The 23,173-nt window shown below is 40.6% G+C and overlaps 1 protein-coding gene across 1 annotated transcript in view; it reads left to right on the forward strand.

Moving 5' to 3' along the window:
* Positions 1 to 23,173, forward strand: part of LOC102787171 (sodium/hydrogen exchanger 9-like) — a 62,969-nt gene that overhangs the window by 15,315 nt on the left and 24,481 nt on the right. Inside the window, exons 6-12 of the mRNA XM_006795089.3 lie at positions 4,772 to 4,877; positions 7,029 to 7,167; positions 8,166 to 8,271; positions 10,899 to 10,987; positions 12,305 to 12,418; positions 15,288 to 15,399; positions 16,270 to 16,423. Coding sequence (XP_006795152.3) covers positions 4,772 to 4,877; positions 7,029 to 7,167; positions 8,166 to 8,271; positions 10,899 to 10,987; positions 12,305 to 12,418; positions 15,288 to 15,399; positions 16,270 to 16,423 — 820 coding nt within the window. The remainder of the gene's footprint in view (positions 1 to 4,771; positions 4,878 to 7,028; positions 7,168 to 8,165; positions 8,272 to 10,898; positions 10,988 to 12,304; positions 12,419 to 15,287; positions 15,400 to 16,269; positions 16,424 to 23,173) is intronic.

Raw genomic sequence — 23,173 nt, forward strand, 5'->3', positions numbered from 1 at the left:
TAGAGAACACTGAAAGTAATGAACAACCTTCCATAATTCATCCAAGAGCATACTGACAACATATCCAATAAGTCACCAAAAAATCCAATGAAAATGGGCACAGAATGACAGGCGTCTCTCACCTCAGTAAAGCTCAGTGGTCAGGAGTTCACTATCTAAAGAGAGGGAAAGTGGTGAGACAAGCCATTAAGGCGTTGCTGAATTTCCCTACAACTCACCATTTGGGAGAATGCTCATTCATGCATGCACGCTGTCATTGCATTCACCTTCATTTTCTCCCATTTATGGGAGTTTATCCCATAATTGTGGCAAATCTTTCATTTTAGTCTGACAGATGAGTCGGTACTTGTCCTCCAAAAATTTCCTTCTTTTACTTCAAGTCTTACTTATTTCATAACTACTTTAATGTAAAACCTGCCCCCCATCCTCCCCCCATTTTTCCCCTTACCACAACTGCCAGTTGGAGCTTTGCATTCAACATTAAACATTCAACATGCTCAAAGTTGCATCACACTTGGTGCAGTTTCAGTTGACAGTTTCAAAGAAAACTATTTATTTACTGACAATTTGGAACCATTAGAAAATCATCCAGTGTATATGGAATTTTCAATGTGGGTTCCACACATGATACACAGTGACATGACATATAATTTGTAAGTGTTCTTGTATGCTACCTAGTGAGCAAAGGAAGTTATAATTCAATGCTCAACATATCCATTTAAATGCAGGAAAATCTCAACTGCAACCTGTAGGTACACTGCGCATTGGGGAAGTAAGCACAGTGTACCGAAGCGTAGTAATCAGTCAACCTGTGAGTTCAAAATGAAAAAGATCTGAAGTTGTCTGGTTCCTGTTGAGATGCTCAAAAGCTCTTCAACTGGAATAAAGTTCAGGGAGGGACAGACAAGCTCAAAGCTGCCAGCAAGGTCAGTATAAACAGTATATTCAGGTAGCAGTTTTGTCTAGCAGTGAGTTAATCTTTTATTTAAAGCACCACACAATCTTATCTTTTTTCACAGCCAGCTTCTTCTGATTCCCAGTAACCTAGTTGTATCGCTCTCTGTAGTGAAAACTGTATTAATGCCTCAAGCTAAAGAGTGTATGTCGATGTATATTCACGGTCACTGAATATGAGTATGATATGAAACAGCAACACTTGCAGCTCTAAAAAAAAAGGATACAAGTAATTGTAGCAGCTGGTAACTGTGAGTGGCTAAGTGTATCTGAATCATGTCAAGAAATTCAGTCTTTCATATGTCTACCCTCACTACTCCTCCCAGCAAACCAGTAATGTTGTATATTATATCTTTTAAACACAGGAAATGTGACCCATGAAACACAGGCACAGTTCTGGACTTTGTTTTAATTATATTGTAAGTGGATTTCAAATGTAAACAGGATTTTCATGTTTGAGATTTTCAACTTTGGCATAAATGAATGTAATTTTTGTAAAACGATTTGTTTATTTGATTTGTGCTGACACTAATTTGTCATTGGACCCTTTATTATTCTCTTTGTATATGCTACCCTTGGGCTGCATATTTGCAAAATACAATATTTCTTATCACTTTTACGCTGATGACATTCAAATTTATTGTCAACTGACTGATGATCTGTCAGCATCACTGCACTTCCTGTTCGATTGCCTGAGAGAGGTCAAAGATTGGCTGTCAGATAATTCTCTCATTTTAAATGAGAAAAAAACTGAAGTTATGCTGTTCGACCAGCTCGTTGCCCTGCTGCGGCCCCTGCTGGGGCCCCTCGCTAACTCTCTCTCTGATTCTATACGTAACCTGGGTGTCTACTTGGACGGCTCCTTTAAGCTCGATAAGCAAGTGTCATCTGTAGTTAAATCTGGCTTCTTTCAGTTGCGCCAGATTCCTAAAGCTAAGCATTATATACCACACAGGGACCTGGAAAAACTTATCCACACTTTTGTGACCTCTCTCTACTATGGTCTCCAAGCCTTCTCTCTTCGAAGGCTGCAGCTTCAGAATGCTGTGGCTCGCCTTCTTACTGGAGCCAGAAAATCTGATCCTATTACTCCGGCTCTTGTTGATCTACACCGGTTACCTATCAAATATCGCATTGAGTTTAAAATTTTGCTGCTCTCTTTTAAAATCCTGAATAATATTGCGCCCAGTTACCTCACCGACCTCCTCAATCTGTACGCTCCTTGTCGTGCATTAAGATCATCAGGTCAATTACTCCTGGCCCAACCTAAGTTTAGACTGAAGACCAGAGGTGATTGTGCCTTTGCTTTAGCTGCACCCGACCTTTGAAATAGCCTCCCTGCTTCTATTCGTGCCTTGGACTCTATCCAATCCTTTTAATCAAGATTGAAAGCATACTTATTTGACCTGACTTTCCTGACCAGTTAATACCCTTTTAAAACTTTATATTAAATTTATTGTTTTATTATTAATTTTACTGCTGTTTTTATCTTCTTAGTAGATATTTTGTATTCATGATCTGACCTTCCTTCTTTCTGTATTGGGGTTTGATACTCTCTTCTGGTTTATTGGTGCCTCCATTCTGTCTGTGCTAGTGCCCGATCTGTACCCTGTTATTGACTTGAATGTTGTTTCTCCATATTACTATGAAGCACTTTGGTGTGCCTTCAGGTTTTTAAATGTGCTATATAAATAGCACATTTAAAAAATATTTATATATAAATAAAACTGTATTGTATTGTATCATCCATTGTTTATTTAACAAACACTAAGTCAACATGTAGAATCAGATTATTAAACTATGCCTGATGACTCAGTAGTTTAAAGAACCAACTTTACAAGCAATAACTTAAATACTGATTATTGCTGTGCTTGAGAGTTGGTAGAGTATGGTGTTGATGCCGATGTGTTGTGTTTTGTTGTCAACAAACGTGGGACTGTACAACAGCAGTGTCCAATGCCCGGGCCACGGACCGGTTCTGGTCTGGGAGTCGTTTGGTACCAGGCCATGAGAGTTGAGGCTCGGGTATGAAATTTATGGTTTTCAGAGTTTTTATCATTAACTCGGTTTCCCTGGGTGTTTTTTTTCCCCGTGTTGTAGTTGTGAGCCTTATTTTGAAAGAAATATTTACAAGTTACCATAGCAACCAGAGAGCATTAAGGGGCAGAGAGGAGGATGTTACTCTCAATGTTGTTGGTGCATTTCAGGAGGACGCTGCTAATAAAGTACACAATTACACAGTGAAAAAATACCACTGTTTTCATCTTGGTGGTATAATTTTATTTTTTTAGTCTTTATCTAAGACACCTTAAAGGCCGGTCCATGAAAATGTTTTCTGATATTAAACCGGTCCGTGGCGCAGAAAAGGTTGGTGACCACTGTTGTACAATATGTCTTTACTTTGGTCTCAGCTGTCCAAAGGTTATCGTTGCAGATGTTTTGTTGTTTGTCCAGATGCAACTTTGCAAACGTAAGCCGTGCTGTCACATTATTTCCAGAGAAGCTTTCTCCTGGCAAGCCTTCCAAACATGCCATGCTTCATGTTTCAGTTCAATATTTTTCTACTTGCACTGCCATAAACTTTAAGTCCTGGGAAGACCAGATTATATTTGTTATGTTCAGATACATAAAACCTTAGAATTGAAAGACAGTCTACATTTTTCCCATAACTGTAGTGTACAGGTGATTGATCCAGCGACACAATATAGGCCAAAAACTATGATAAAATTATAATAATTAAATAATTTACTTTTTCTTTTTGTAAAACAATATGTGTTGTGTCCATGATGTAGCATTAGAGAACACCAAGTAACTGTATGTCATGTTGATTTAGACCATTACTATATGCAGATTGCCCATTTCAATGTAATGTAAAAGCAACGCTTATCATGTTTGAGACTATTAAACAGAATAGGAAGTTTAAGACAGATTGAAGTATTTATATTGGAGATACAACAACTTTGTAATTTGTAGTAAAACATCCAAACTCATCATTGGACCATGAAAATGACACGCTATTCGGTTACAACTCAAAAGGCTTAACCTTTATCATCACAGGATACATCGTAAAAACTGATCATTTCATTCTTGGTGGGCAGCTGGGTAGAGTAGAGTCTATGGAAAGGGGGAAACTAAAAATGGTAGGCTTCCTATTGGGTATACGCATGTATCTAAGAATCTGTTTTTATTTCTTTGAATATTAAAAGTGGCTGCATAATTTCATGCATGTAGATAAGAAATATCGCATGTTGGTTACTTACACTTTAATGGGTCTTTCTTTTGCTAAGGCCCACTCACATAATGTAAAGTTTCATGAGTTTTCAAACATGTGGAGCACTCCAAAAGTCTCACATCACTCAATGCTTGGATCCTAAAAAACAAAGAAATGTAAAGTTCCACTTATGTTAAACTTTGCATTTTACTTTCATACTCCAATTTCCAGTTGTTACAGTGGGGGGAAAAAGATTATGATGAGCAATGCACTTAATTTGTTCATGTATCATTAACAAACATAGATATTATCTTTCCCAAGTCATTGTGTAATTTCTACATCCTGTTTAGCTTGAACAAATCTTTGCCTAGTTTGCCCAGTTGTCAAAGTCTTTATCCCACTGCTGTCGTCATACTGTAGTTTTTTGTCAGCTTACTTATTAATTCTTGTACTTTCTGCACTTTGTAATAGCACGGGAGATACTGGAGGACACTTCTGCTGTGTAATTAACTGAGAAGTTTTTCTGTTCCTTTTCAGGTTGCTCTACTTCCTGCGGCCATTAATAGCAGCACTTCTCCTGTTTTGTTTTTCTTTCTTTTTTTAAAGTCTCAGTCCTTGGCCTGTTATCAGATCTGCGTGTGGACTTGGATCTGCACATGCTGCTGTTTGGCGAGAGTGTCCTGAATGATGCCGTTGCCATCGTCCTGACACAGTGAGTATTTTGCTTTAGTATTTCTCCAAGCCCTGAGAATGCAATCTATTTCAAGGTTTAATTGTGTGGGTGCTCAGACTTCTCCAAATGGCATTATGGGGGCGGATGTGGAGGAAGGAAGCCTGAGTGGGTGCTGTCAGCTTTAAGGAAAACAGCAACAATCCCTTAAATACTATGCAGCGAACTGCATAAGTGAGTTGCCCCAAGCACTATCAGCATCTCATTTAGGTCCTTAATGCCAGAGTAAAGAGACAGTCCCATGCTGCGAACTTGGTTATCATAGCTAATGTTGACTTTGGAAGAATACAACACAAAATTCTTGGAAACTCAGAGCAGCCAGGATGCAGTCATGCATTCTCCATGCATTTCATTTGCTTAATTCTTTCCCCTTTTCTCCAGCTTTTCACAAAACTATGCATGCTTCTGTCCTCGCACATTGCTGTCATTGTCTGCTCTGTTTACACAATGCTAGTGAGCAGAGCTAGTCGTGTAGATGTGAAAGCAGATGGCAAGCCGGAGACAGAGAGGGGCGAAAACTCACATCTCCACAGTCACAGACAAGCAGGCAGACACACTAATAAAGCAGGAGGAGAGATGACATCTGTGCTTATTATCTTTAAAAAGACTGATGCAAATATATAGAACCTGACATTCTGACATCTCGCTTTCCAATTGAATAAATAGGCTTGCCAATTCCTAGAAGCGGAGTGCAAATTGTTGCATTGTGTACATTGAACGGTGGAGGAGGGAGCCTGCAAGTCTTCCCAGACAAAGAGTCAGATAGTGTTCTGTTTGTTCTTAGAGTGGCGTGACCAGCCTACATGCCATCTCCTTTCACTCGACTTGGTCACTCGCCTGCCGGTCGCCCTGGCCCCATGCACAAAGCTGGCCCTTATTAGTGAGCCAGGCGGGGTCCTGGCACTAGAATTTTAACAAGCTCCCAGAGCAGCTCAACCTTACGCTGATGTGCCATCTCACAGTCGCAGAACGTCCTGCTCCAGCAGCCCTGACCCAGCCACCATTCAGCCAGGTCCTGCTTTAACATCTTGGGATCCCAACTGGGATAACGGCCCAAACCATCTGAAGTTACAGTCTCCAGAAGGTCACTCTGATCACTGTCTAGTGGGCAAATGCACCACAGGAGTCTTTCTTTTCGGGGAGGAGGGGGGTGGGGGTGGGGGGGGGGTAATAGATTTCCTCTTTTCAGCATGCTGAGCTCATTACCATAGCTTGACTGATTCTTCCCCTCCCGTGTGCTCGCTCATTCGAACCTGATGGTACTGAAATTGCAGAAACAAAACTATTTTAATGTTAGTAGGAGTATAAGACAACTTTTTATGAGTGGCTACCGATGCTGTGCACGGTGTGTTTGTTTCTTTACTGTGAGCAGTAGCTCTGGGTCCCATTAAATGCAGGGAAACAAAAACAAGTGCCACTTTGCTACCGTTTTTGCTGATTCCATAGTTTGTGTTTCATTTAAAACAATCTAGGTCCACGGGAGAGTACATAGGAGGGTCTTTGGTGGCTAAAGAGATTGTGTCATTCCACAAAGGCAGGCTGCTCCATCAGCCACTCTCTTGGTCGCTTGTCTGGGCTTGCATTAACACAGGCACCCCCTCCATCCCACCACACACAGACATGCACATAATTTTTTCCTCCCTCTGTCCTCCCTGTGAGGCCTCTTTTGCACTCAATGACTTCCATATGGAGGCCTCCCTTCCTCTCACAAAGTAAATATTTATAGCAGTGTGAATAATGCTGCCATCTTTTCTTTTTTTTTTTACTTGTTTCTTACTAACTACACTGAGATGTCTCTGAAACAAAGAAAAAATCCTAATATATTTTTTTTTCTTTTTCGGGAAAAGATGGAAGTTCTAAGGGAAACCATGTATTCTAAAAAAGGAATGACTCCAGTAAATAGCACTTAGCTCAGCATAATAAGAATGTAAATTTATGCTCATTGTTTTCCACTAAGAACCCAGTTGGTCATATTTCTGATGACTGTTCTTATTGCAGAGTCATAAACATTTTTTTTTTTAATTTGTATTCTCAGCATCTGTAGCAATCAAAGTTGTCTCTGTTGTAATTATGCCTCTGGCTTGTTTTTGTTCCATAATGGCTCTGTTTGCATTTGCTTCATGTTTCTCCTAGTGCCATCACCACCTACACCCGGATGGATGCAGGACTCATCTTCGACCCCACTGCCTTTCTCCACGCCTTTGTTTTTTTTCTCGGAGTGCTCATCGGCTCCTTCCTCTTAGGTCTCATTTTCACGGTAATAACAGCCCTCATATCCTTTCATCCCGTCCCATCTCTGCCTCTACACCCCAGACTCAATTATCACCTCAGCATCCGCCGCAGTATATCCTGTTCCTCAACACTGTAATTGCTTCTCTAACAAACCCCTACTGTACCACTTTTACCAACAAAAGCGATGCAGCTAAAGTCTAAAGTGCTCCTGCGACATTAATGGCTGCAGAGAGGTCGTCAATCAAGCCAATAGCCTATGATGAAGTTTCGACTTGCGCCGTTGTCCGGCGTTTCTCTCTGATCTTCAAGTAATTAGACTTTAGGATGAAAAATGGGAATGTGTCATAAGGGGTTTGGGCCAGGACTCAGCTCTTATTTACAGTGACTAATCTCTGGGTGTAGGCAAACCACAAAGTGAGCATTTATTAGATTTTGCTGATGCTAACCATAGCAGCATCCTGCTCTTGTGTCTGCTATTTGTTAAAGAAATTCACCTTGATGTGTAGTTACTCATTTATCTTTTAATTAATAACCACACCTGTCCTTATTAATTACAAAAACAATCAGGCTTAAGAAGGTGTATTTTTATTATTGCATGCCCGAGGAGTATTTTAAGCGCAGCCTCTTAAATACCCTTCAGGCCTAACTTTGTAATATTTCCAGTAGCTTACCCTTCTTTTCTTTCTATGTGGCTGTCATAAATATGAAAATTCTAGTGTCTACTGTTTTGCCCAGAACACCGTGTAAAATATTGCTCTATGGTTTGCATCGAAGCTTTGCCGGAGGGGATGTGGGACAGTGGAGCTCACAGCCCGCGTTTACTCTGTATGGCCGATCCCCTGGCTTGTTGAGCACTATTTGCAGTTGCTTTATTTTTGCAGGCAGCGTACCGCAGTTTCTCTATCTCCAGACTGTAGCACTGGAATACACTTGTGCAACAGTGGGAAATCTGTCCTGCATTCGCAATATGAACCCTGGCCTGATGCAAAGTGTTAAATACTTCATGATTATCTTGTGTATCTTTAACTTTCATTTCACCTCACCAAATTCACTCGGCTGCATGAAAATCCCCTGCTGGAAACGTCAGTCTTCTCCTTGCTGTCCTGGAGCAGCTACCTCTCGGCTGAAGCCTGCGGGCTATCAGGTGAACACTGTGTGACTTATGTCGTTTGTGTGTCTGTGGCCATGTCAGTGCTCTGGGTAGCTGCCCTTCTCCCCTCAGGCGTCTCTTCTCAACTGCTCGCGCTGGCTCGCATACTGCTCTACAGTATCAGTGACACCCAGCATCTGTTTGACTGGCTTCAAGGCATTTTCTGTTTCCACTCACACTCCAAAAACCTGGAAATAATGTGCGCACTGTCCCTGTACAGTCAGTGATCTCTCGGTCAGATGCACTCTTTAACCCACAAAGTGTTTTGCATTGTTCCAAGAATCTTCTCATCACAGACAACTGGAAGTACCAGTCCTATTCTTCTTATTTTAAAATAGCTGCTTCTCCCTGAGAACGCTTGTAGTTTTAGTTTGGAGATGACACCACTTACAGGTCCTTACCCAGAGTGGCTGCTCTTTAAGAAAGTCAAAGAAAGTGATGACGTGTCTTTGCAAGCTCATGTTTGGAAAAGACCATTTCTCGACTCTGCTGCCTAGAATTGTCTTCTGTTTCTTTACTGATGTGGTGTAATGTTTCTTGAAATATAAGTCGAGTATACATTAGCGCACATTAGTATTATTGTTCCCGGGCCGTTCCACTCAATTCGCTGATGCTGTAGAGCTCTCTCTTCCTTGGCACTGCTCCCTGTGGCCTGTGGAGGCAGAGAAGATGGTTTTAATGAAAAAGCTTGACCTTTGTCCATTAAATTCCAGATGCCCTGTTTATAAAGCGCATTTTAAATACTGCCCAGTGTGGGAGTCGCACCACAGCAAAACCTCAGTCTGTAATTCTCAGAGCGTCTAGTTTTCTAGTAGAAGTATATTTCTACATGCATTTCCTGGGCTGGTTTTAATAATTTGTTTTGACTTGAAACCTTCACTGTTATAAAATCTAGTTTAATGCTGATATTGTTGTCTAGGTAGTGAAAATTACTGTTTCGGTGATTAATGGTACCCTATAACCTATACAGCACTAACGGTAAAGGCGTTTAATGGTCGCTTTGAGATGAGGCAGCACATCATACCAAAGAATGCAATGACTGATGCGAGTCCTCCCTGGTGTCCTTTGGTAATCGAGGCTCTTTCTATCTCTGTTAATTGCTAGAGTTTAGAGAGGGTGTGTCTAATGACCCTCAGCCTTGCAGGGAGCCCTGCTGTCATTAATCTTATGCCCCTCACAACTGCTCATTATGAGAAGCATCTAATCTGTTGCAAAGTGCTCTGTGTGGAAAAGACTTAGAAAGAGTCTTAATGCAGCAGACAGGTGATGTGTTATGGCTGTCAGTGTTGTGTAAACCAAGGACGATGTTGTTGCCCCCAACCAAATGGAACCAAAATGAGATCTGCCACGATACTGTGCTCCATTAGATGTCGTTGCACAATGCTAAGAGGTATATTTTGACCAAGAATTACTGGAACTAGCGTAGTGCAGGTCCATGTCGGCGTCCCGATGTAAAGGCGGATGGTGAAGAGAGACTAATGGACTGGCTTAATTTAGCAGTCTGAACCACAGCTGCTATTTTGTCTCTGCTGCCATATTTATTACAGCCAACCCTGTCTTCTACCTATTGCTATACCCATCACAGCAGTCTCACATTTTTCCACCTTCTGTGATTCGCTCAATGCGAAGGAAGCTAAAATGTGAAATTGAATTTCTGCAATGAACCAAGCGTGTCCTGCGAGGCAGCAGCCCACCTTTCATGCTTTGTGCTTCAAACTCCAGCTCTCTGGTCCAACCAGCCTCCCCTGTGAGCCTAATCACTCTCTCCACCCTCTGTCTTAGGAGCAGAGGCTGCTGTCTGTACGTCTTTCCTTTTTGTACTTTGCTTGTCGTGCATTTGTTTTTTGTTAGTATCTCCTCCCACGCAACTGACATTGTGATTGTGATTAAATCTTTTTTTTTTTTTTTTTTTTTTTTTTTTTTTTTTTTTTTTTAGAATTAATCGTTTCCAGAGCCTCATGTATCTGGACAAGTAAATGTTTTTAGCAGATATATAAAGATGCTTGAGTTGGGTTGGGCAGCACATTTTTATCGGAACCAGGAGAGTGGGTGGATGCAAGGTTGGGCTGGTCTGATCCGGTTAATTTTTATATGAGTGGCTGCACACAGGAGGGTTTAATTTTTGGATGTTATAAACCAGTGCTTTCATGAATTACTGTAACAGTGCTTTCATTTAATTTATCATTGTCCTCATTTCCCCACTTTTTTCTGAATGTCGGCGTCTCTGACTTGTTAACAAAAAAAACCATGGATTGAACCATGGAGACAAAAGCTCTTTTCAGAAATGATCCTCCTGTGATGGTAGAACCTCCTACACCATACTCTCAGCGTGACAAGTCTCAAGCCTCTGTGTGTTAAGCAGCTCCCAAACATACAGATTCTCTCATCCTGATTACTAATATATGCACGTATAAGTGGTTTTGCATACTTTCAGCTGATCAGATCCGGCGCATTATCAACTCCCTGCTGTTGACAGGATTCTCATCTATGAGTTTTGTCCACAAAATGTAAATGCTCACATTTAGAAGACGCCGTGGATGTTTGGGGGGTTGTTTGGGTGGTGGGGGGGCTATATCATTTTTGAATTTTCATTCATTTCAGAAGTATTGTTTATCTTTCAGGTATTGTGGCAGTGATGTTTTGCGGCTTGAGTCAGGCAAGGTACACAGTTCTCAACTTGTCCTCTGAGGGCAGGGCAAGGATCAAGCAGGTGGGTTAACAGAGTGCAACCGAAGCTTGTTTTCCTTTTGCTTGACAGTCATTTTTAGTCTTCTCGTTTGTGTAGAATGCCTCTTGACGCCAGCATTTGCAGTTCGCGCTCATGTGCAAGCGATCATTAATTGCCATTAGTGCTCAGTTGTCCAGCGGGCGTCCGTGTGGGACATCAGTCTCCAGCTATCTACTTAAAAGGCTGAGCACAGATGGAGGCTAGCACACTGTCACACTTTGCCAGCAAGCTTCACAGAGGAGCAAAACAAATCAGAAGTACACACATATACTTATCTGTGAATTTATTATTCATTATCAGCACCATAGTGCGGCTGACTGTTTATCACAGACACTCCTAAAAGGCAGCACAGTTGAAGCCTCTGCCTATAAAGTGGACTGGCTATGCAGGAGAGCATGTTCACTTGGCAGAATGCCTCTATCTGTATTTTTTAGGGTTTATACATGCAGCTTATGGTAAAATGTGATTGAGTGTATACAGGCAGTAGTTGAATAGCTAGTGGGACCGATACTTTTCTTTCTATGATCCCCAAAAAGTGCACTTATTCAGCTGAATATCTTTTTTTTTTTTAACCAGAGCTCTAAATCATATAAGAAATAAAAAATATGGTTAATGAAATTGTAGCATCTCTTATAATTTAATGCCATTGCATGAACAGTATATGACACCAAAGTTCCTCAGCTTGGCTTAGAACGTGACAAGCTGGAGCCTGAGTCGATGAGTTGTAATAATCTTCTAATAAAAAGCAGAGTTCATTAGCATATGGCTTTTTGGGTCCCTAAAGATGTACTGTTTTATCCCCAGTATGCTTCAAATGAAATTATTTCACACAAAGATGATGACAAGAGCATGTCTGCTGTTACAGGAAACCATATTATGCCCTCGAGCTGTAGCTGTTTGCAGCTGCCGCCTCAAAGGGAATAACATAAACACTGGATTTGTCGTGTTTGTACAGATCTAATGCTATTTATCCATTCCTCTACTTCACTTTCAGCCATCTTTCAGCACACAAAGTTGTTTTTTCAGAGGATGTCAAGTTGACTGCACTCATTGTGTACTCGGTCCTCGCCTGATTCTGGTCCCTACCTTAACCTTAATATGGGCTAACCATAAACACTCACTTGTGCCCTGCTTGTTTGACCCATTTGTCCTCCAAGGGGAGGCAGATACCCAGAATGAGACTCTGTAAATAGATTTATGTGTTTCTAACAACACAAGCAGACACACACGCACTTCGAACAGATGATCTCAGATGACCTTCTCTCTCACGATCCTCTCAATCCCTTTTATAATTTGCAGCTCTTTGAAGTCTTCAACTTCCTCGGGGAGATTTCCATCTTCGGCTACATGGGATATATTTTGTTGAAGTTCACTTGCCATAAATTTGAACCACTCTTCATTTCTGGGGCACTTGTATCCTTTTCTGCTGTATGACAGAGGACTTTACCCCCTGTTGTGCAGCTTCTGAATTCCACTCCCTTCTCAGGAATAGGACTCAGTTCTGTGTCCTATTAGTTTAATGACAAGTCATTTAGTAGATCGTACTGTTATCCTGTTGTATTTCTTGCTACCTCATTGCAATACTGTGACTTCCCCAGTCCTTGGGGGAGGGGGGGGGGGGTGATCTTGAGAGCCCTCCAAATGTAATCCAGCTGGTTTCCCGCAGTCAAGATCTCTACAGATTCTTATTGTTACTGATGTTTTTGTTTGGTTTTTCTTTAGCAACGCTGTAATTAAACCGTTTAAATCTTTTTGCTGTTTAAAATAATCTTACCATTCTTTCATTTAGCGGATTGAAGATGACGCTGTTTTAGCTTTTTCTGCATCTTTAACACGATGTAAAGATTTACGCTTTCTGTTCTGTCTTTTGCACAAAAATGAGAAAATATTGATTGGTTGTATTTCAAATATGAATCAGATTGTGAATGTGAATAACGAAGCAGAAAATTAATCAGCAAAAATATTCCAGCTATCGTTAGAGCAAGCAGCCCCACCCCGGACAAGTTACAGGCAACCATTCACGCCTACGGCCAGTTTAGAATCACCAATTAACATGAATGTGTTTGGACTGTGGGAAGGAGAATATGCAAACTCTACACAAACGAGCTCTAAGCTGCCTGGCTGATTTGAATCTTCTTGGTGTAAGACACAAGTGCTAACTATCACACCACCGTGCCGCCTCACGTTTATCTTATAGCAACGAAAATGAGAGAATTTGCCATTTTTCTTACTTTTCTGTCACTTTACAGTGTTTAAAGTTAGACCAAAAAGCTGTTACATTAATCAGCTAGTCTTGACATCTAGATATTTATGCTGTTTAGCAGAAAAAAATCACAGTTAATATCAAAAATAAATGCCAGTTTTTGAAAAAAATATGCTCGGAGACATCCAACGATCATAGCTTTTGTCTAGATTTAATATTTTGCATATAGTGTCAAATATGATACAGGAAGAAATCCATCACAGGCAGGAGATGCATACGTTTCTCCCCTGGCAGCAGCCTCTGTAGACCAGAGTACAGTGGCGATAGAACTCGAGTCATCTTATCAAAAAACGATCTGCTCTTTAATGATAAATAGAAAAATCTTACTATCATAACAGATGTCTCGTGTTCAGAAGCTTTATTGTATCCGTCAGCTTTGCTTTCTGAGAGAAATGATTGGGCAGTGATGGACTGATGGCTGCTTGCTGTACAATTGTCCTTTCCTGAGAGCTGGCACGACCATAGTGTATGCTGGAGGAGCGACTCTAGTGGCTGCACTCCAAGGAGCTGTTCTTTCACAGTCCAGTGCCCAGATGGCCAGCAATTATTATTACAATCCATCTTCTACCATAGGGTCAAAGGGGCCGTAGAAATAGTTGACTGAGCAGATTCTTTATTCCAGTACTCTTATGTCCAGCAAAAGGGACTCCCAGTTAAAAAAAAAAAAAAGACAGAAAGAAAAGAAACAAATGATTTGAGCATTTGATCTGATTTCTTTAAAATATGTTTTTGGCAATCCGCCTTCATTAGATGGAAGTCAGGAAATGTGGGGAACGAGTGCACAGGAATTTAATAGGAGTTTTAAAAAGCTCCGGCTAGCTATCTACACATACAGGAAGATCAACCGGATGGACAAACATGAATAAGTGGAGGTCGGATTCCAGTTTTACGGCTCTAAAAGTGTCTATGAAAAAGAAATAACCCCAGTGATTCCACCCTGTTAATCGCTCTTTGGTTATGCTGTAGATTTTAATCGCTGTAGCTTGCAGCCTTTGCCAGTGACAATAGAGATAGGCTTTATTGGAAATGAGGCTGAGATGAAAGTGCTTAATTACCTCCATTCGAATAGCTCAGAGGCCTTTGATAAAGAAAAATGACTGCTTTTGGGAGCAGGATATTGCTTTTGAAAATCCATAGGGTGCGTGAGATGTAATATTGACTGCAGGGTGCGAGGGAGTACTGTTTTAGTAATAGCCCTGTCAGGCCGAGGTGCCCTGCCTAAAATATTGGTCCCTTTATTTATACCGTTATATTTAGACTTACTAAGGATAAACTCAAATCCCTTCTCTTTCTGATACCAAAGAAGGGTTACCTGTCTGCACAGATTAGTTTTTATGCAACAAATTTCAAAGAGGATCCTTTTTTTTTTCTTTTTTAAGAGCAAAGATATTTCCAAACCCTCTTCACTTTGGTTCGCTCAGCTTACCCTTAACTTACGTCAGACTATCAAAAAGGAAAAAAAACCTATGAGAGGATCTGAGGCTGTATTTCTAACTTCTTCTAAAAGCATGACCGATGACGTGACGTGTATCCCGGATGGCAGCTATGTCCCTGGTAATTGTACAGATATCATCTTGATAACTTCTGCCCAGGACACTTAGCATTCAGTCTCATCCTACGTGAGACATCAAAGTGTGTGTGGAGGGCAGAGACAGCTGGCGCAGCCTGATTGGCTTCATGCCTCGGCATGGTGCCACGTTGCCGTGTTTTCATCCCAAATAGAAAATATCCAGAGATTTTTTTTTCTTCGCGTGTTTGCGCACGTGCGTAATATTTAGTGTTATTCACAGGTGGACGTCTATAGCCTGACCTCACAGCGTTGCATTTATTTATTTCTGGATGCAAAGAATTGAGCAAAAAATGTGATTACTTATCAATGATATCCAGTTAACCAGTGTGATTTACGGCACTTTTTTATTCCCCGGCAGATTTTCGACAGTATAAGACCGAATGATCAACTTTCCGTGAAACCTGCAAGTCTCATAAATGTTCTCCTTAATCTGCATCCAATGCATTCAGCTGTCCGTCTTTATTTCAAGAGCATTCAACATCTACCCCTTATCTTTCCTGCTGAACCTGGGTCGCACAAACAAGATACCTTGCAAGTTCCAGCACTTCATGATGTTTGCAGGTACACTTTTCATTCTAGTTGTTGTTTTTGCTACGAGAGACTAGGGGGGAGAAGAAGAAAACTTTCAGCCTGATTTATCCCATGAAAGCTCTAATTATTCCACTCTCTTCTTCGCCTGCAGCTAATGGCATGAGTAGAGATGCTGAGAAAATGTGTCCTGTGTAGAACAAGTGCGAGCTGGTGTGCGCATTAAGTCAGTTAATGCGCACACCATGTTACACAAAGACCAGCACCTACCTCGGGGCTTAGAATAATTCACCTTGTTGGAGGAAGAATTTTTGCATTAATCAATACTGTCTGAATTTGAGATTTATGTTTTTTAAATAAGCTTTTTATCTAGTGCCTGTGAGTGGAAGCATATATAGAAGTCTTAGTCTTACTTATCTGAGGTATCTGAGACTAGCGGTTGGCACCCTGAATGATTTGATGATGCAGGAGAAGGGAACCTTTGATGTGGGGTAGCGCCACAGCAGCATGTTTCTCTGCTTGTCTGACCCACTTTACGTCTTACGTAAGGTTTCTTTATAAAAAGCCCTTGTCTTGCTATTTTTCAAAACTCCCCCACCGTCGCCGCTATCACCTCCCTCATCTTATTTTTTTTCCTCGTGGCAGAAAAGGATTTGCTCTGGGAATTGTTTTGGCTTTAAGCATTATGTCACCACTGTACAGCAATCTTGGAGTTTGTTTCAGGGCTATTTGCTGGTCAGCAAGTGGTCAATGATAGTGACTGTCAGGGTGTTATTTGTTACCCATTGACAGAGTTATTAACTGGCTCAGTTTCTGTGTAATTGGTTGGTAGATGGTTGTCTGGTGGTTTAATGGAAGGCATTAATCCAGCTGTTTGCTCAGAAATGTCTTCTCTTGCCTCAGGTTTGAGGGGGGCTGTGGCTTTCAGACTGGCTGTAAAAAACACAGCTGGAGAAGTGAATCGCACCATCTTCACCACCACCCTACTGATGATTGTCTTCACCATCTGGGTACTTGGTACGGCTGCTGATCCCATGCTGCGGCGTCTGGACATCAGGTTGGTTCTAACACCTTGTCGAGTGATACAGATAGTGGGATGCGAGAAAGACCTGTCGTCCTGTCTCTCCATCTGCCCATCTGTGTCTTCTTCATTTGTTCTGCCAGTGCCCACAAATTTACTTAATTAGACTCTCACATGTATTATCTCTCAAAATACAACAGCTCTTTGTAAAAGGAGCACATTTGAATTCTGATGCCCCCTCCTCTTCTTCCTCACCATCCACACACAGCCTTTGTGCAAACGTGCCCTCCATTAGTGACTGGCACAGCTGGAGTGCACAGGTGCTCCACACAGATAATAGTCAAATATGTGCTCATATATATATATATATATATATATATATATATGTGGGAGTGCATATCGAAAGATTTAAAGTCTGTATACTGTGATCAAGGCCAGTGGGTGATAATGATTAAAGAGCGCAAAAGAGGCGTAAAGGATGCAAGGCGGTAATTAGATACTTATATTGTTAAAGGGTAATCTATGGCCCAGATCACAGTGGTATAATTGACTCCCACAGTCTGTGAAAGAAGGCTGTGCGGTGTACATGGTTTCAGCTTGATGCAACTCTAAGAAAGATATCCTTACAAATCAGCTAAAAGCAAATGTGTTCGGTGTAATAGAGAGAGTACATAATAGTGAACACGTCCTGATTGTTCAAGGATAAATGACACTTCAATAAAAATTAATAAAATGATGAATATGGACAAATTTTGTTAAGTGGGAAAGATCAACCATAAACAAATGTTGATCAAGGGCAAAAAAAAACAACAAAAACCAAAACAGTAAAAGAATATACAGTAAGTAAAGAAGAGCTAAATGTGTGCCTGAGGATCTTAGGATGAGATCTGGCTTGTAGGATTGCGTCAGTCCAGCTGTACAGTAGGTCCAAAAGCTCCTTTGATGGGAAATTGAAACACACAGCAGCACAATTTGTGATGAGAAGCAAAACCTGGAGCTAACCTGCTGCTAATGAATTGCAGATTGGCTTTTGTAATTGAATCTAGTTGTTCATTTGAGCTTTTATAGTCAAATAAGCTTCATTTAATTGTAATTCTACAGTTTACGAACCAGAGAAAGAGCCAGTATCCGTGTGAGATCTCCCCGGATGCTGGATTTGTATCCACAAACCCTCTTCTTTTGTGTGGTACAAGCTGAACTGCTTTGCAAAGGTTTTAAGGCATTTGGCTGTCCACTAATAAGGCAGTTCAGTCCTCAACCACTCCACATGCTGAAGTGTCCTTGAGCGAGACACTGAGTTGCAACCAAAGGCAGGCCAGTGCCATGGAGAGCAGATTTGCCAACATTTGTGGGATGAGAAACTTTTTGTAAAGCTTTTTGTACAGCTAAAGTAAAAAAAAAAAAACATATACAAAAATCAGACACTCTATTAGGTACACCTGCTCAGTTAACTGATAATACAGATATCTAATTGGCCAATAACGTGGCAGCAACTCATTTACACATGTAGATATGGTCAAGACAACCTACTGAATTCATCATGGAGCATCGCAACGGAGAAAAAATGGTTGGTCTGAATGTTTCAGAAACTGCTGATCTACTCTCATTTCCACCCACAACCACCTCTAGCTGGTAACAAGCTGGTCATTGTAAATGAAAATTTGTTTCCAGGGCATGTGAGTTAGCATACAGCACCTTATGACTAATACACTAATGTAACAAATACTGTGTTTTATTAAATCATGTATATTTCTTTAATTTGATTTGTACTGGCATGCACTGTAAATCTTTACATTATCCATTATGTTAGACCCTTACATTTAGAGAGAGCTGTTGAGTTGTATTGCTGTTATACCTCCCACTCCCTCCCTTCTTCTTGCTTTTGTGTCTGTGTACATACTCTACATGTGCACCTGTGGATATTTGTCCTGAATAATGCATCTGCCCGCTGTTTATCCACATGACATGACTGTCTTTATGAGTAGTCATTCCGTCAGCGCATCACAGTACAGTCGTACAGTCGTCAGTGCGTCGTGCCTCCAGGGCTGTCATGTTTCAGAGACTAACTCTTTTCCTCACTTCCCATCCCAAACTCCCACGAGTGCTTCCCTCTTCATCTCCCTTCCCTCAACCGATTGCATGAAGTAAAGGGACAAGAAGCAATTTTGAAAGACTTCATTTTGGTGAATAATACATTACATTTCTTCACCTGGAGCAAATTTACCTCCTATTCCATCTTTGAAATATGAAGTGGTTTTGTGGAGGAGTCTTTGAAAGTTGTACTGTGTAAAATTATTTCTGTATATACAGTGCAAGAGGGTGTGCAGAGTTAGAAAGAACTTGAAAAACACAAGAAGTTATAACTTGTAAAACTAAGGAGAAATATTTGGGAGTCTGCACTGCCTCTTGGTCAGAAAGCAAAGGTACAAAAATCTGTATGTAAAGTGCTATTTATAAATGCTAAGGCGAGACTTCTTTATGTCGTATCCTCTTCTATTATAGGTAATGTGCTACTGAAAAGATATGTGGGTGCATAAAAGCATATCACAGTGCTCTTACATGCGTAGACCTGTGAAAAACATAAGCACACCCTTACTGGCTTTATGGGAATTAAATGGGTAACCAGCAGCCAGGTGCTGTTAATTAGATGCACTTGATTAACTGATAATCAGCAAGTGTGAGCAGCTCGATAAAACAGAAGTTTTGGCAGTTTTGCTTGTATGGAGCGATCAGGTATGTGCCAACAAAACGCCATAATTTTCCCAGGCGTGGAAGTTACAGAAAAAAAAACAACAACAGAAGAGATACTGTACATCTTTGAGTCTACAGACCTTAAATGTTAAAGTGCATGACAGAAAGTATAGTTTAAAAAAGACTGAACAAATATGGCTTATTTGGATAGTTACTTCTATCTAAAAACAACATGGGAGCACAGCTTAGCTTTGCAAAGTTGCATCTGAACAAACTTCAAGACATCTGGAAGCAATGTCCTTTGGACAGACGACATCAAAGCAGAGATGTTTGGCCATAATGTGCAGTACCATGTTTAGTAAAAACCAAGCACAGCATATCAGCGTGAACACCTCATACCAACTGTCAAGCACGGTGGGGTACTTGACAGTTGCCATTTGGATTTGTTTTGCAGCTAAAGGACTTGGGCAGCTTGCTCTCATTGAGTTTATTATAAACTCTGTATACTAAAGTATTCTAGAGTCAAGTGTGAGACCATCTGCCCATCACCTAAAGCTTGGTCCAGATTGAGTTGTGCAACAGCACAATGCTCCCAAACACAGCCAAGAGTCTGCAACAGAATGGCTGGCAAATAAAATAATCATGTTTTTGCCTTTGCCCTGTTCAAGTCTGGACTTGAACCTGATTGAAAAGCTCTGGCAGGACCTTAAGAGAGCTGTGCATAAAGGAGTGCCTTCAAACCTCGATGAACTGAAACAATGGTGTAAAGAAGAGTTGGCCTAAATTCTTCCACAACCACGTGAGAGACAGAAAATGATTTCTTCCAGTTACTGCTGCTCAAGGTGGTTTAACAAGATACTGAGGGCATGGGGTTTTCTTTGTTGTTCACTGGACTTCATAGGAAACTTTCATTTTTTTTACATGACTGCCTAAGACAGGAAATGACCAGATTATCTGTCAGTAAAGGTTGTTTACAAACTGACATCAGAATTTTATCTCTCATTATAAAACATCCTGGGAGTTTTCTAACCACAAAGTGGACACGAGAATTCAAGAAGGACAAAGAAAATAGCTTTTATAGCCAGGCACAAATGGGGAAAATGTATTTGATTGCACTGTTTTTTTTTTCTCTATTCTTCTATCTATAGAGGCTCACGTTGTGCTACACAGACACACAAACAAGTACACGAATACAAAGCCACTGATGCATGCTACACACGAGTGAGCTGAGCTTAGAGGGGGTGAAAAGTCTTTTAGACTGCAATGTGAAATTCATGTGCTGCATGCTTAGATAGACTGTTAAAACCATGGACCATATGAGCACTGTGTAATAAAAGACTCCCTCAGTTTTCAGCTCACTGTCCAGACATCACACTTCACTTGATGAAATGTGCTTTTAAAGCTAGACTGTCTCCCAGTCCTCATCTCCCTCTCTACAGTTCCTCCATTTCAGTCTCAATTTCAGGGTACATTATTGCCCACACTCACAGCAGCATGAGTTTCATCATGATGCCACAAAATAAACTGATTATTTACACCTTACTGCACGTGGTAATGAAAATGCTATTTTTCCTTGATTGTACAGTCCCTTGTAATTATTGATATATTGGGACACAACTGCAAAGCCGTGTAATCGTTATTTTCTCTGGTTCTCCTCCTCTGCATTGTTGCGCTTCTTTCGTAAGCTCAACAGCAACCTCCAGAGATGTTGTTGTACTCATCAGGAGGTGCAACACAAATTTTGGAACTCCCAAAATAAAGACTCCAAAAATAACATTAAAAAGGAACAAAAAAAAGGGGGTTCTGTTTTCACTGAAGTGCAATCAAGTGCAGGAGGAACTAACCAACCAAAGATGAAAGCTCAACCTTGATGCAGTGCAGTAAAGTCTGACAGCAGGAGGAATTTTATTGTTATTGCAAAGCCAGTGTTTAAACATTGGGGCAGATTGCAGTGGACTTCAGAACAAGTCACTTTCAAATCATTTTTATTTTTGCTATATTCATCTGATGCATGGCACCGATAATTATAACAGCTATAAATAGTTGACATAATTATATGTTGGCCTGTGGAAAAAAACAAAACGCAGAGACACACTCAGATGCATAGTGTGTGTCACACTTCTGGTTCTCAGTCTCGGTCCGTCTCCTCGGCTTTAATGTAGGCTGGAGGTGGCAGGGTGCCCCTTGGGGGATTTGAAACTCAGTCACAGTGAGCAGTCTGGGGCCAGTAGGCTTTGAAGAATAGCCAGTCATGTCCTCTTCAAGCCATTTCAGTTTGAATGTCATTATTTTCCTCAATCACTGTTATTATTTATGATCATCTATTACTAGCAGTGAACTGGTGCTTTGCATACTTATGTATTTATTGGCAAAAAAACATACATTGCTTAAAATTACTAAACCAAACGCACAATGTAAGGTTTATGCCACAGCTGCCCTAAATTAACAGTACTGGTAATTACTAGAATACTTCTTTGTGTTTTTAATGTTTTAATGCTGAAATTTGCTGTTTTACAAAAATAAGACAAACAATAAAGCTTATTGTTATTATTTTTCACTAATATCCTAAATTACAGTTAGTTCCCTCATTCCTGAACAAACAGTTTGAGTGGTTGAATGTTAGGCTACATTTTAAAATTGTTGCCATAAAAATGTGAGTTTAGTCAATTCAGTCATTTTTAATTAGTTTTGAAGTAATACCCCCAAAGAATCAAATTTTGGGGGAAACACAGGTTATTTCTATCAACATAAGCTCTTTGCATAGCTACAACAAGGAGGCTAACTTGTGACAGAAAGCATAGTAAAAATTAACTGCCAGCTATCACTATTAACAGGATCATTGTAAGCATTTTACTGAAATCTCAGCTCTTGCATTGTACAGCCTCACAAAGAGCCTAGGTCGTCTAGACTTGTGTAACCTGCGTTCTTCATGTCGTGAAAATGATTGATCGAGGATGTGAGAAGAGAAGAAAGCTCCCATGTATCCTATTTGCCCTTTGTGAAATTATGCCATTTCAAAATACTTCATGGTGCCTATTGAGGCCAGGTTTTGCTCTCTGCTGCGTGTGTGTGTGTGTGTGTGTGTGTGTGTGTGTGTGTGTGTGTGTGTGTGTGTGTGTGTGTGTGTGTGTGTGTGTGTGTGTGTGTGCATTCAAATGAGCAGTATTCAAAATTTGGAAGCTAAGGCATAACAGCTGGAGTCTGGCTAATGACTGGCCTGCTTGTTTTGAGAGGACAGATGGACGGGTGGAAAACTGATGTCACTTACTCTCCTTCATGCCCCACTGACCTCTTATCTCTTTCTCACTCCCTCTCTCCTTCTCTTTCTGTGCCTTTGACATCCATCTGCCTCTCAAGTGTCAATATTGGGAGCTTTAACAGCAGCTTTCATCAAATTATAATGTACATTTGCAGTTTTTGCCCTTTTCAAGTTAGAACAAGACTTAACACGTGTAGATCCTCCCTCTTCATAGAAGGTTGAAGGAGAGAGGAAAGTCAGCCACATATCCTCATGTACACAGGCAAATACACACTGCCCATAATAAAGAGACGTCAACCTGATCGGAGGGAAGATACTTCAAAGAACTCCAAAGATGAATGGCTCCTGCATAGGTTTGCCCCTTCTGATAATGAAAGAAGACAACGGGGACAGAGAGACAGAAGCTTAAATCCATCATTGGTATATTCTTTATTCTGTTCAGTCAAAGTGATTGCTTTGCAACAAAGGAAGATGGAAAAACACAAGAAAAGTGTGTATTAGAAAACAAATCTACAACAAGGAATGACTTTGAAATTTAGACAGGGAACAAATACTATAATTTCTTCCCTTAAAAATGCAATATATATTCAGTATTGAGATTTCAATCTTAGCTGTACAATAGCCTTGTGAACGTCAGAACTTGTAAGAATGCTCGTTTTTCTTTAGTTCTTTTAATGTATAGATTGAGGGGGTTAGGTAGCTGTCTCTCTGTCAGTCTGTTTTGTCACATAACATGCATCTGTCCATTTTGTATGCCAACAAAACACATTCATTATTAATGAAGGCCGATGATCCAGTGATGGATTGGAGCTACAATACTGAGCCCTGAACACTTT

Source organism: Neolamprologus brichardi, chromosome 9 (genome assembly GCF_056152115.1).
Source record: "Neolamprologus brichardi isolate AB-2024 chromosome 9, ASM5615211v1, whole genome shotgun sequence".
In the NCBI taxonomy this organism is placed as follows: Eukaryota; Metazoa; Chordata; class Actinopteri; order Cichliformes; family Cichlidae; genus Neolamprologus; species Neolamprologus brichardi.